The sequence below is a fragment of the Hemiscyllium ocellatum genome, chromosome 20, assembly GCF_020745735.1.
Source record: "Hemiscyllium ocellatum isolate sHemOce1 chromosome 20, sHemOce1.pat.X.cur, whole genome shotgun sequence".
NCBI classification, from domain to species: Eukaryota; Metazoa; Chordata; class Chondrichthyes; order Orectolobiformes; family Hemiscylliidae; genus Hemiscyllium; species Hemiscyllium ocellatum.
In genome coordinates this window covers 70,642,518-70,657,396 of record NC_083420.1, presented here as the reverse complement: position 1 = coordinate 70,657,396, position 14,879 = coordinate 70,642,518, and the positions used below count along the sequence as shown (strand labels likewise).

The window sequence follows — 14,879 nt, the reverse complement described above, 5'->3', positions numbered from 1 at the left end:
CCCAGCCGGGACTCCCAGAATCCCTGAACTGAACACACCCAAACTGATCTCAGAAGCACACGGGGAAAACAATTGAAGAGAAAAGAAAAGCTCGGTCTAGCTTATGGAATATTTATTACTCAAATCCTGTTCAATTGATATTCTGGGTAGAAAGATCGTGCTGGTCACGTTGATCAGTACAGTGTCCCCTGTGGTTCTGGCTTCAAACACTTGAGGCTTGGGATGTTGTTCTGCAGAATGGCTGGTTTGGTGAAAAGGGGAATTACCATCAGACTATTGTGTAATGACCCCTTGAGGGCTGGGCTTTTCAGTTCACACACTATACTTCAAATTACACATCACCTAAGAGACATCAACTTCAAACTTCTTCGAATTTATTCCATTTTGCAGATTAACATTGACAGAGAAAAGACTCAAATAAGAACCTAGGTAAAGCAAGTTGCACGAATTCACAGCTATAATGGAGCTTGAGACAAACACTGGTGGAGATTTTCTTAATTACATGAGAATCCTATCGCTTTAAACAGTGACCAAACCTTAAATTGGAACTAGTGGCTGAGCGGGAAGGATGTCTGATTTACTAAACCAGAGCATACAAAGGTACACATTGTTTTTTCTGCAGCTGACATATATCAACATCTTTGAGGAACCTTACTTCGCATCAGAAGTTGACACTGTCGCCAGCTAACACTTCTGGGGCAGAGACTGCATACGGTTAGATACAGAGTAAATCTTTCTCTACACTGCCCAAATGCCCTTTCTTAACCCGTAAAACTCAGAAGTGTCTCTGAGACAGTGCCGAGATGGAAGAGAGTTAAAAACCAATGCTGACAATGGCCTTTGTGCTGTAAGCTCAGCTCTGTTTTATTTAAAGTTGTGCCTTCTGTGTGAACTGTCTCGGGCACTTTACACACATTCTGATCTCCTGATGCTCCGGCTGAGGGGAGAGGAGAGGGTCACATGAGTGACGTCACAGGAGAAGCGAACATTGGACTCCCAATCGGAACGAGAAAGTGTCAGCAGGCTGCTGAGGCTATAGGTGCTGTCTGAAGCTCGCAGGTAGTTGCTTGTCTGAACCCCATCCGAAATGATTGCACCATCCTTCTTCCACTGCACATTCAGCTCTGCAGGATAGAAATGATTGACAAGGCACATCAGAGTGGCAGCGCTCTTGGCCTTGACCTGTTCCAGAGAGGGGGGTAGCAGGATCAGCTTGGGCTGAGACCTCTCACGGCCTGCAAGACAAGAGAAGCAATTTTAGTCCCTGCGTTTGAAAGGTATTTCAATTCTCCGAACAGTAAATTGCAAGACTGTTGGTTTGAATGCTAGTGACCAATACGTATAAAACACAACAAAAGGACACTGAAGTCCCCCACCCAGCGTATATTCTGTACCCTCACAACCCTCAATACTTCCTCGAAGTGCTGTTCAACATGAAGAAGAGACTGATTTATCACCAAAGGGCAGACTGTACATGGGAGGTTTATTCGAATCAGAGAATCATACAATACATAGGATCAAGTATCGAGCATTTCTCACCTCTGGCTCTCCAAAAGACATTTTCAGACAGGGAAGGACTTCTTTCAAAACCAGCAACTGTTTTAGTATAAGCAAGTGGCAGCTAGTTTGTACACTGCAAGACCCCACAAGTAGCAATGAGGTCGTGGAGCAATTTTAGTGATGTTGGTTAAGGGATAAATATCGACCTGAATGCGACTCCCAAAGAAAACAACTTAGAATACCATAGGCAACACTGGAACACTGAAAACATTGAATAGCAAGCCCTGCTGTAGCTGTTTCTCATCATAACTCAGCCAGGAAATAAGCAGTGTATGGACATATTGCACACTTTTCCATGTGGGAACTTCAAGATGGTTCCCATCTACTGGGGAACAATGTGTATAGGAAGTGTGGTCACTGACTGTGGAATTCGGATTTCAGATCTTGACTAACAGCTGCTGTCAGTGAGGAGCGTCCATGAGGCGGGGAGTTCCATGGAGAGCAAGTTTCTAGATGTGACCACTCTACAGCGTCAGAGTTAGCAGGGAGACAGGGAATAGCAGTTCAAATAGGTAGTTACTACGGGAAGCACGTGTGTGCAGTTCGGAAACTTGATAAGGACTCTCGTTTAACTGGGAATTGCGTAACAACCAAGTGACACCATGGGTGGCTCAGCAATAGGGGGAGAGCTGGGTGAGACGAAAGAAGACGAAACGACGATAGTGACAGAAGATTCGAAAGTGAAAGCAGTCAATAGGTATTTCTGCAGTATCAGATGGGAATCAAGAATGGTGTGTTTTCTCCCTGGTTACAAGGCGAAGCCAGTCATTGAGTGGCCCGAAAACAACCTAAGGGGAGAATGGGAGCAGCAATAAAGCAAACAGTCATGGTCCACATCTGTCCAAGTGACAGAAGGAGAATAGAGATGTGGCCCTGCAGTTAGAATTTAGATATTTTGGAAGTGTATTCGCAGCAAGAACTCAAAAGTTGGAATTTCTGGATAACTCCCCGTGCTCAACGGCAATGTTAATCGGAAGTCAAGGATACAACAGTTGAATGTGGCTCTAGAAAGATTATCCAGGGCGAGGGCAGTAGTTCTTGGAACACTGGCTCTGCCTCTGGGGAGATGGCAAATGTGTTAGACCAGGCTGGTTGCTCATGAACAGAGTAAGAACTGATATCCATGTGCTAGTGTTGTTGGAGAGGGTTTAGCGGGGATATATGGGATCTAGCAAATTATATCCGAGAGGAATACCAATGCTTAAAAAAAAATAGACGGATAGATAGCAGGAGAACTAGGAAAGTAACTTCTTTGGAAAGGTTAGATTGACGGAGGGTAATAAAGTCTAAATCAGCTAGTCTACTCATGTATGGAACTGCATGAAGTGTCGGATCTAAGACTGGGGAATTGCAGGCACAGATTATAAAGAGAAAATCTGATATTCGGGCTCTAACAAAGACCAGGAACAAAGAAGCGCAGTAGTGAATATTAGATACTCCCGAATACAGGGTGTTCACGAAAGGTAGGAAAGGGGGAAAGGTGTGACGGGTGGTGGCACAAGTTAAGGAGATCAGTGCAGAGCTGTAGAAAGAGGATGTCCCAGAGAATTAAAGACATAATCGATTTGAGTCGAATTAAGAAACAAAACAGATGCAATCAGATTGTTTTGTGCAGTCCATAGGTCTATGAGAAGGATGGAAACGAAGAAATCTACAAGAAATTTACAGAGATGTGCAACATGATACAGTCGTTATTATGAGGGGCTTTAATTCACCGAATATAGACGAGGATAGTCGCTATGTAAACGGCATAGAAGGGCCAGATTTGTGATGTATGTGCAGGTGGACTTTCTCCAACCGTGTGTTTCGTGTCTATTGAGAAAGGACGCTCCACTGGACCTGCATTTCAGGAACGAGGAGGGTCAATGACATCAAGTGTCAGTGAGAGACATATAGGGCAGAGTGATCATTGCACGAGAGATTTAAGGTGACCATGAAATAGAACAGATTAAAGTCATGATCATAGAACATACTCCGTGGATCACATCCTAATGTGCCACACTTTGAAATTGCGAACTTTTTTATTTAAAATACTTGGTAGTGCTTTACTAAGCAAAAATTTAGCCTCAGTATTTACTGTTGAGAAAAGTATGAAAACAAAAGAATTTCGGGAAATAAGTAGTGATGCCTTGAAAAGCGTCCACTCCACAGAGGAAGAGACGCTGTGATGTGGTCTGGTGGATCTGGGTCATGGGAATGAGCAGACCCAAGTAGATTAAGTGTCAGTGAAAGGACATTTAGGGATGAATGACCATCATATGACAAGGTTTTGGATTAGCGCGGAAAAGGACAAATGAAATCCAGAGTAAAGTATCATGTCTCATGGACCACCTCCAAATGTCGAACATTTCTAACCTTTTCAATTCAATTCGTAATACAGAAGAGGAAGTAGAAATCAAAATCAGGAGAGGTGTGAAAAGAGTAAACAAGAAAAAAATGGATTCTCACTCATAGAAAACTGATACAGAGGCCATGGATTACAAGTAAGTGATAAAAGAAGCAAACGTGAGACGAGGAAAAACATTTCCAGATAAGTGTTAATGCTTGGAATGCATATTAGTGTAGTCACGACAGCTTCAATTCAAACTTTGCGAAGGGAATGAGAATGTTGCTTGAAAAGGAACAATTTGCATGGTAACAGGGAGGAGGCAGGAAAACGACAATTAGTGTATCGCTCAGTCAGAGAGACGATTCAAACACGAAGGACCGAATGGCCTCTGTGTGTTTTGTGATTGTGCGTTTGAGCAAAGTTAAAGCTCGGGGATGTGGGAGCCGATGTCTTAATGTGATGTTCCTGCAGTTGCTGTTTCCGCTGCTTCTGTTGCAGTCAGGGAAATTACAGACTGACACGGAGCTAGAGCTCAAAGCGAACTCTGCATAGATCCGTCACATTGAGACTTACAGGAGACTACTCACTGATTTCACTCCATGCTGCAGGAATTTTGCTAGCAGACAGAGCTCCTCCACATTGTGAGTAAAACTTACTGATTTACATCTTGCTGCTTAAAGGGGGAATGGAACGCAAGAAATAGAGCTGGACATTCTGTTAGACTCTATGCTCCTCAATCAACTATTTTATTCACTACTGCTCCCGAATAAAGCATTCAGAAATTCAGTTTTTATGTTTTTGAAGTTGTGCTTCAGTATTGAAAGGATTTTGAATAAAGGAGAATTGAGATTGACTTACTGAGTTGGAGCTTGGTTCCTTTACCAAATGAAAGTGTTTGAGGCACGCTATGATCCTGCATACAGTAATAGTCAGCGACATCCTCTTCCTGAACGTTGCTGATTGTCAAAGTAAAACTGGTTCCCAATTGACGGCCAATGAAACGCTCAGGGACGCCTGTGTATCGGTAATTTGCATCGCTGATCAGAAGAGAGGGTTTCTGACCTTCTCGCTGCTGGTACCAATTGACGTCGTCACTAACATCTTGACTGGCCGTACAATTGATAGATGCAGTCTGGCCCAGTTGCACAAACAGCACCGGGGGAGACTGGTTCATGATGATGTCGCTGCTGATACCTGAGGGATCAGATATAAATACAGTGAAATCAGAATTGCCACAGAAAGCCTCTGTCAAATGAGAGATTATTGGAGTCACTCTTGTTACAACATTTTTCCTTCAATCACAAGTTAGTGGGATTGTAGTGAAATAGAGAGCATCTAATGATTCACGGTGGAGGGAAGACATTTGTACCTGTGATAAACAATGCCAGAGGCCAGATCTGCTGAACGTTTGAAATCATGGTGTGTGCGTCTGTCCCTGTGCCTGGTTCCTGATAAACTCTCACTCTGTTTTATAAAGCTGCAGCCTGTAAGACTCTCACTGGCTGTTCTTCAGTATGTAAATAGTACCAAGCAGAGAGAGCCACGTAAGCCCATTGCACTTCCGCTTCTCCATTGTTTCCATTTCAAGTCTTGAACTCTCTCACTCCATTTATATTTAAGTCTATTTTACACCGATTCACTGCCTCATTTTCTGTCTCCAGTTACAAACCTCTCCTTTACCAGTGACAAAGCTATTTCCTGTCTCTGTCTCTCTCCATGTCTTGATGTCTGTCTCTCAATATCTCTGTATTGTAATGCTGGTTAGTCCCTCTCTGTCTCTCTCTGTGTCTGTATTTACCTCTGTCGCTGCTTCTCATCCCTTATCCTTCTTCACCTATCTCTCTACGTGCTCTTCAGCCCTGTGTCTTTATGCCCTCAATCCCTTCCTGACTTACTCTATCTCTCTCACCCTCCACCTTTGTGTCATTCTCTCACTGATCTCTATAGCCTCGTAACACTGAGTCATGTAGCAACAGTTTAATGTCTCCCCACACCGCAGTCAATCTCACTAAGTGCATCGATCTATCTCACTATCTCTCGGTTTGACATTAATAGACGTGAACATTGTCACTGTATCTGTGTGCGTTAACAAATACCTGATTATAATAATCACATTCTCCAGCTCTTGGTCCATATCCATGAAGGCGACAGCAACACAAGTGAATATCTAAATCCTACTTCAACGTTCTGAGAGTTTGTGAATCTACGACCGTTTCAAGCACACTCTGGGTGAAAACTTTTCTCCTCAACTCTCTTCTGCTTTCAACATGTCAAATTATACCAGAACCAGACAGACTCGGTGCAGAGAGGAGGTTTCCCCTGTTTGACGAGTCTATAACCAGCGGACAAAATCTCAGGGTGATGGAAGTTGCAAAAGCCAATCGTCAGTAAGTGGTCAACCTGTGGAATTCTCTACCACAAAAGTTGTGGAGGATAAGATACTGAGTATATTTAAGAAAAAGAAAATGTAGATTTCTTTACATTTTAACACCATCAGGGGGGTTTGGGGAAGAAAGCAGGAACATGGCATTGAGGGAGAGGATCAGCCATGATCATAATGAATGACAGAACGGTCAGCCAGGCTTAATGGCCGACTTCTTCTCGTAGTTTCTATCTTTCCACTTCTGTATTGCCATCAATCCCGACCCTGGTTATTGACATTTCTATTCACGTCTCCTCTGAACAGACTGGTTGACTCTCCTAAGAGCATGGGACACGAATGGGTGACTGTAATGAAGTATTTCAAATCATGAGGGGCCGAAATAGGGTGAATGGCTATGGTCTTTTCCCCAGGGTAGTGGTTTCCAAAACAAGAGGTCTGGCACATTGGTGGAATGAGCTGCCAGATGAGGTGGTGGACGCTGTTACAATTACAATATTTTGAAGACATCTGAATGGTTAAATTAATTGGAAAGGTTCAGAGGGCGATGAGCAAATTCTAGCAAATAGAGTGGAGTAATTTAATATATCTGGTCAGCACGTTGAATTGAAACGAATGGTCCTGCTTTTGTGCTGTACACTTTCTTAAATGCGTAGATTAATGCCTTCATGAATCTACGCTTGGGAAAAAGTGCCTTCCAACCCCTCCCAATATCTAACTCACATAATCCTATTTTGCTCTACCATATCTCCCCCGAACCTTCACTGTTCCATGGAAAATAAACAGCGTTTCCAATCCATTCTCATATGTCAGAATGTCCAGACCAGGCAGTATAATGGTAAATCTTCTCTGCCACCTCCTCGAGTCTAATCACAGCCAAACGTGTTGGCTATCATCTGCCTCTCTGTCACTCCCTCTTTATTTGTCGCTCATGCGTTAAAATCCTCTACATCTATCTCTCTCTTTCTCTTTCTATGTCTCTGTCTCTCTCTCTCACCCTCTCTCTCACACGCACACAATCTCTCCCTCACTGACACAAACCCCCTCTCACCCTTTCCCACATTGTTGCCAGGTAAATCTCCTCTGCTTTGACTTAGTACTGATGTTGACCCTTGACTCCAGAAGCATGTTTTCTTCTGGAGAACGGCCTCATAAACCACACTGGACAGGCTTCGACCTCTCACAGCAAGACAGACAGATTTTGTCTAATGGAGGGCAGTTTTGTGCTGTTGACCCATTCTCACTGGGGACTGGTTTAGATATAATCCTCTTTACATGAAGTCAAACTAAAGGGGGATATAATTAGGCCATCTGTCTGAGCTGTATAAACAATGCCTCTGATCCATTAAGCCATTCTGCCCATTCACAACATGTTCCTATCCCTTTCCCTCATGTTTCGCCACTGTGATCAAGCTGCAAGTCAGAGCGTTTTACTGGGATAAAATCTGGACCATCACCACAGTTACCAGAGAAAAGAAATGAACCCCACAACCATCATGGTTTCCCTGTTCTACCAGACATTCCAATAGTGATCTGTGAGCATGAACCTCCTGCGGACTGGAGCCTTCAAACGTGATCAGATTCCCATTCACTTTCCAGGGGAGACCAAACAAGAATGGTTTCCTTCCTATTTTACTATTCAACATAGACCTCTAAACATCAACCTCCTCCCACACGGACAGCTTTGAGAATTGCCAGCTTCCTAGTGGACTCTCCAATATAGACCAGTAAAAATGGACCTCCTTTCCAATTGGACCCTCCAATAGAGACCACTGAAAATTAACTTTATTTCCACTGGACCCTCTTATAACCGATTGAGTTTTTTGATGAAGTGACTCAAAAGAGAGATGAAGGCATATTGTTCACGTGGACTTGGAAACATCCCCCCAAGACGCACTGATTAGTAAAGTTGGATCACATAAGATTCATGGAGACCTAATCATTTCGATACCAAAAAATGTTGGTAGGAGGAAGCGTCTGGTTGTGGAGTGTTGTTCTTAAAGATTGGAAGCCGGTGTCCGACACAATGCACAATCCTGGATCCACTGTGGTGCATCATTTATATGAACTATTTGAATGAGACATAGTTTGAATATTCAATCAATTTGTGGCTGACCCCTACATTGAAGATATAGTGGACAAAGAAGGATGTTGTCGAAGAGTACATGAGCATCTTGATCAACTGTACCAACGGATCAAGAAATTACAGGCGGAGCTTAATTTCTAGAAAATTAGGTAAGGTAGTTGCATTTTGGTAAGACATGCTCTGACCCTGGGGAGTATCATTGAACAGAGAGACCGAGGGATGCAGATGAGTGGTTCATTGAGAGGTGTGTTACACATAGGTAGGGAGATGTGAAAGGTACTTAACACGCTTTCTTTCACTGGGCATAGCGAGGAATTGCAATATCATGTTACAGCTGTACAAGGCTTTGTTAAACTAAATTTGTACTCTGCATATATTTCTTCTATATGAAAGGTGTCTTCAAAACGAAACACATAATAAAAAATCGATTTACCAGGATGTTATCGAGTCTAGAGATTTAGAATGATAAAGATGGATAGGTCTATACTTCTTCTCGCTTTATTATAGGAGACTAAGGTGAAATATTATCAATGTTTGCAGAGCTATGATGAAGAATCACCTGATGACGGAATACTGCTTCCAAAGCTGGTACTTCTAAATAAACCTGTTGGGCTATAACCTTGTATTGTGTTGTATTTAACTTCCTCTACATTAGTCCAACCCTAGCTCCTTGAAATAATGAGCATCATTGATATGGCGAATAGACAAAGTATTTTCCCTTGAGTTAAAAGAGTCCAATAGTAGAGTAGAGAGGTTTACGATTGGAGAACACATTTAGCAGCGACTTTTTCACACAGTATTGGATCTTATACGGAACGAGATGCCAGAGGAACTGTTAGAGACAAGTGCAATTGCTACATTTCAAGGATGTTTGGACAGGCACATTGAAAGGAGAGGTTTAGATGAATTTGAGACACATACTGGGAAAAGGGACACGTTCAGTTCTAGAAACTTGCTTGGCATGGACGAGTCGTCCAAAGGGCGTGTTTCCCTCCTAGACATGGACTATTTCCGACAGGAATTGGGCATCCTGGCCTACTTCTCAAGTGTACTTCAAACGCAGAGGAGTAGAAACTGGCCTCTTGTTTTCATACCATCCAATAAAGACTAATAAACGTGGGCACCTTCCAATAGCAGCCTCAATAAGGGCCAAGAAAATATAGCCCATCTTGCATTGCACTCAATAATGGAGATGAGTAGACATGGAGCTCCTTCCTAAATGACCTGCTAATAGAGTTAATCAGTCAACGTGTTTCATGCTGTAAAAGCACAGGCGGTCAAGCACCATCCGAGGAGCAGGTCAGGAGCAGTTTCCAGATGAAGAGCTTATGCCTGAAACGTCAACTGTCATGCTCCTTGTGTGCTGGCATTTCCAGATGTGCATTTTCAGCATCATGCTCATTGAATCCACTGCCCAAAAGAGTCAGGTTATCTCCAAATGAATGAATGAGAGGCCGATTTTGAGGTCATCTTAAGGACAGCCTCGTGCTGTGCACCCAGTCTACAAGAGGTAATTGCATATCAAGCTAGAAAGAGGACATTTGCTGGGTTATGGGTAGAGAGAGGGGAATAGTGGAACTAAATGTGTCAATCACAGACACGTTGGGTTCGACAACCTCGTCCTGTACCTAAAGATTCCAGGGAGTGCCGACGGTTCACATTTTTCTCTCATCTCAGAAACAAACTCCAGCTGGTCTGAGGTCCTCCTTTCACTTCCTCTATTGGTGAAGCTTAACCGGGAAATATGTCAGACTTTGCAGTTATTTTTACACTGGGGCTTTCTGCTGTGGTCAGAATCTCTAATAATATGTGCCTTGTAAGTGAAAGGTACAGCAGCTAACAGCTGTCAAGACTTTGTAACAAGGCAGACCAGGACACACTTTTGCAAGATTAAAGCCATCTTCTTCAACTTCATGTCCACCCACATCCGTCTCCCAGAGCCCTTTCTCCTGCTTAAACAGATTCTTTAAAACTTGGCTTCATCTTTGAGTTTTACTTGAGCCCCCAGTCCTCCATATCACAATGATCTGACACTGATAACCTCAGCCATATCTTTGTGACTCCTGACATGACCGTTCCTTCACTCAAGTCATTTGGAAATATTGTGAAATGCTGAGGATCCAGCTCAGATCCCTGAGGACACCACTATTCGTATGTTGCTTGTTGGGGACACATATTGTCCCTCGTCTCTGTCGCCTGTCGCCAAACTAGGAACAGATCTGCGCCATTCAGCTCCTGCTCCGTTATTCAATATGATCATGGCTGATCATCAAATTCAATACCCTGTTCATGCTTACTCACCATTAACTGCCTCTAATCCCTATTAGAACATTCAATATTTCTGGCTCTTCTGCTTTCTATGATTGCAACTTTCACAGATTTCTACTCTCCGAGTGAAGTTGAGATTAGAGTAGATTACCTACAGTGTGGAAACAGGCCCTTCGGCTCAACGAACACCGACCTGCCGAAGCACAACCCACTCAGACCCATTCCCCTACATTTACCCCTTCACCCAACACTACGGGCAATTTAGCATGGCCAATTCACCTAACCTGCACATTTTTGGACTGTGGGAGGAAACCGGAGTACCTGGCGGTAACCCACGCAGACACGTTCGGAATGTTCAAATTCCACGCAGTCAGTCGCCTGAGGCAGGAATTGAACCCGGGTCTGTGGCGCTGTGAGGCAGCAGTGATAACCACAGTGCCAGAGAGCAGGGTTCAATTCTCCCATTCTCATTCTCAAATATCCTTTGCATGACTTAGTACAGTAAAGCTTGGTTTTGGACTCTCCAGTCGTCAGAAATATCCTTCCTATATTCTTCCTACCTTGTCCTCTTAGGGTTTTGAAGCTTTCAGTGTAACTCACTTCAATCTTCTGAACTCCAGTGAATATTGTATATTCATAACCTATCCAGTTTTTCATCAGATATGAGTCCTGTCATCCCAGGAATCAGTTAGATTTGTGCCCTTCCTGCACAGCCCGAACATCTTTCCTCAGATAAGGAAATCAAAACTGCTCACAATAGTGCGACGAAATTATACCGTTAGAAGAGTCCCATCGGACAATTGAATCAATGCCAGTCAACCTAAGCCTACACTAGCCCCACTTGCAACATAGGGCGCATGGATTTAAATGCTATGATATTTTAAGTATTTATCCAAGTACGCTTTGAATGTTATGAGGTTTCCCACCACCATCTCTAGCTCAAGCAGTACATTCCAGATCCCCAATACCTTGTGGGTAAAACCTGCTCCTCAACTCCCCTCTAAACCTTCTGTTTTTCCGATTGAATGGTTACCAACCTGGTATTGACCTTTTGACAAACAAGAACAAGCTGTTTTGTATTCATTTTGCCCATGTCTCTTGTATAATTATACAACTCTGTTTAGTCATGAATTCGAGTATTTTCCCCCAATAACACCGTTAGGCAGAACGGCCGGAAACTTGCTGTTTTCTCTCTCACGACCTTTTTCAATTCTGAGATCTTATGAGCAAACCTGCAACTTGAAGGAACATTACCTGAAAAAAGAGAACCGTGATAGATGAACACCATTATTTCAACAACTTATGTACCACCTTCTGGAGTATTTTGGGATGTAAATTATTTGTCCAGTGACTTTATTAAACTTTAATTCCATCAATTTCCCGAAAACAATTTCCCTCACAATAGTGGGAAGATCTCAGCAAGAGGCCCAAGTGATTGCTGGGCCTCTTGCTGAGACATTTGTATAATCGATAGTCACAGGTTAATAACTTGGAAAGAAAGCAAACGTACTTCTTCCATGTTTTGAGATGACACAAAAAAGGACCATCTCCAGAACTCTCTGGTCCATGCTTTCTTCACTCCCAACACACCCGTACACCCCCTCGCAACTTCCCTCCTCCTTCATCAGCATCCAAGGACCCAAACATGCATTCTAGGTGACGCAACAATTTATCTGCAATTCTCGAAATCTAGTCTATTGCATTCACTGCTCACATGTGGCATCCTCTAAATTTGAGAAACGACGTGTAGACTGAGTGTTCGATTTACAAAACGTCTGCACTGCCCACAAAAATAGCCCTGTCTTTTCAGTTGCCTGTCATTTTAGCGCAATATTTCTGTCACGAGCTTTTTGAAATGTTCCAATGAATACCAGTGCATGTTGAAGAACACCGCATTTTCCCCTTGGGGCCTTAGAGCTCTCCTGACTCAATGTTGCGTTCAATAATTTTCGGCTTGATTTCTCCCAAGTCCTAGCGCTCAGACCCACACTTCAAGCCTTATCATCACATAGTCTGAAATACATAGACACGAAACGTCTCCATTACTAGTTTTTCACTCGACTAACCAAATCATTATCCACTGCTTTATATAATCAACTGTACTTTGATCTTTTTGGTCCCTCTTTCCAAATATTGATTACACCTCACTGCACTCACCCACCCTATCTTCGGCACACAAATTAGCATTTTCAGAGCTATCATCAGTCCTGAGGAGGGTTCACCGAACACAAAATGTCAACGCTGATTTCTTTTCACAGATATTTCTCAACGTTTTGAACCTTTCCAGCAACGTTTATTTCTGTATGAGCCCAAAACATCGAACATTTGTAATGAGGAGCTCGCTCCAGTTCTTCAATCTGACGGGATCAAAGGGTTTTGGTAGAAAGCGGGATCAGGGGACTGAATTGAATGACCAGCCATGTTCGTCATAAATTACAGAGTAGGGCGAAATCCCTATGCTTGCTCCTTTTTTTTATATTTCTCTGTTTGACAGACTCCTCATCAACATGGAAAGATATGCAATTAATGAAGAGTAATTGCTTGGGTCCAGGAGATATACTGCGTGAATAGTCGTGTCACCATGAATCTGTGCTGGGACCTAAGCTTTTCATGATATTTCCCAATGACTTGGATGAAAGAGTAGAGCACCATGCATCCAAGGTTACTGAGCATGCTGGAGGACGTTACAGAGATATGGTGGTTCAGGACAAGCATGGGTTTGATTACACGGTGGGCGACATGGTGGCTCTGTGGTTAACAATGCTCCACACAGCGCCAGTGACCTGAGATGGAGTCCTGCCTTGGGTGATTGTGTGGAGTTTGCAAATTCTCCCTGTGTCTCTGTGAGTTTCCTCCGGGTGCTCTGGTTTCATCCCACATTCCAAACAATGTCCAGATCAGGTGAATTGGCCATGCTAAATTCCCCATAGCGTTCGGTGCATTAGGCACGAGCAAATGAAGAAAAATAAGGCTTAGTGGGTGACTATTCGAAGGTTCGGTGTGGACTTGTTGAGGTAAATGGCCTATTGCCACACTGTAGGGAAACTTATCAAACAATGATGGGAATTTGAAAATCCAGTTGCTGCTGAATTGTGAGCCAATAAGCAGAGTAAGCACAGGGGCGGGATCGGGGAATGGGACTTGGTGTGAGTTCAGATATGAGTAGCAGAGTTTGAAATGAGTCCAAATTTCCCGAAGGTGGTGAATGCTGTGATATCGTAAGGTTAACTTGGGAATGCTCACGTTTGGAGTCCGAAAGACAAGGCTGAGATTTTTAGTGGCTGATGTTTGTGATGTGGAGGACGTGGTCCTCATATCATCTTCTAAGATTAGACCAAGGCTGCATAGAGTCTGGATAAGTAGAAGACCATGCTCAGAGAGAGGGATGAGTTTCTCCTGGGAGCTAAGTGGATCGACGTGAACTTCGCATTATATTTCTCAGTGAGATCTTGGATCCACAGTATTGACTGCTCTTACCTGCCATAAGTTCCATTGATTTGACGATTATTAATAGAGATTCTGACCAGAACACACAGCCCCAGTGTAAAAAACAAAACAAACTGCAAATTCTGACAGATCGTAAGGTTGAAACGTCATCAATAGTGGAAATGAAGGGAGGAGCAGAGAGCAGCTGAGACGTTTCTTACTGAGATAGGAGAAAACTGTGAATGGCTTTCACTCTCTGTATCTGACAGCACAAGAGGAGGCAATTCCGTGCTATTGTGACTCTTCCTTATTTTTTGCAGAAACATCACAGTGATGGGGAAAGTGTCAGTCACTCTCTTAAAAACACTAGCGCCTGCACTCAGAGATCAGAAAATTATTCCAGCGGCAGCAGCTCTATCTTTAAGCTGTGAAGTATGCAAAGACTGTTCTCTTTTTCTGTTTTTGTTTACTGGCGAGATAGACGAGGGGGCTTAGCAGCATACTGTTGCATACAGTCGCAAGGGCATCACTCTGCGTGCCCCCACCATTTGCTATGGAACCCATGGCGTCTCATTGCAGCTGGTCAAACATGAGGAAGGAAACATCCTGCTGATCTCCACACAGCACCGCCGTCGCCTGCAAACACACCAGAACAATAAATACTCCTCCATGTTGGAGGGAGCACTGAGGGTGAGATGGATGCTGGATAGACTCTCCTACATGGACTTCAAATTGATCATCAAGAGTTATTAAGGAGCGTTACAAGGTGCACAGTTGCCCATTTCCACCTGATTCAGATGATAGACTCGAACTTAGCAGAGAGTGAGGGA

At 43.4% G+C, this 14,879-nt stretch overlaps 1 protein-coding gene across 1 annotated transcript; it reads right to left on the bottom strand.

Annotated features, from left to right (window-relative positions):
• Positions 1-900: 900 nt before the first annotated feature.
• Positions 901-14,613, bottom strand: LOC132825299 (immunoglobulin kappa light chain-like). The gene is made up of 3 exons (XM_060840403.1): positions 14,520-14,613; positions 4,748-5,083; positions 901-1,235 (listed from the first exon to the last, which is right to left on the bottom strand). Exons 1-3 carry the CDS (start codon positions 14,611-14,613, stop codon positions 907-909), a joined length of 759 nt encoding a protein of 252 aa, XP_060696386.1. The 3' UTR covers positions 901-906.
• Positions 14,614-14,879: the final 266 nt, after the last annotated feature.

Excerpts from the sequence above, each read along its gene's own strand:
- LOC132825299 (XM_060840403.1), bottom strand. The coding sequence starts at position 14,613 with ATGGGTTCCATAGCAAATGGTGGGGGCACGCAGAGTGATGCCCTTGCG. Across the intron at positions 5,084-14,519 it reads CCCCCTCGTCTATCTCGCCA|GTATCAGCAGCGACATCATC; the intron begins GTAAACAAAAAC and ends CTGATCCCTCAG. Across the intron at positions 1,236-4,747 it reads AGGAACCAAGCTCCAACTCA|GCCGTGAGAGGTCTCAGCCC; the intron begins GTAAGTCAATCT and ends CTTGTCTTGCAG.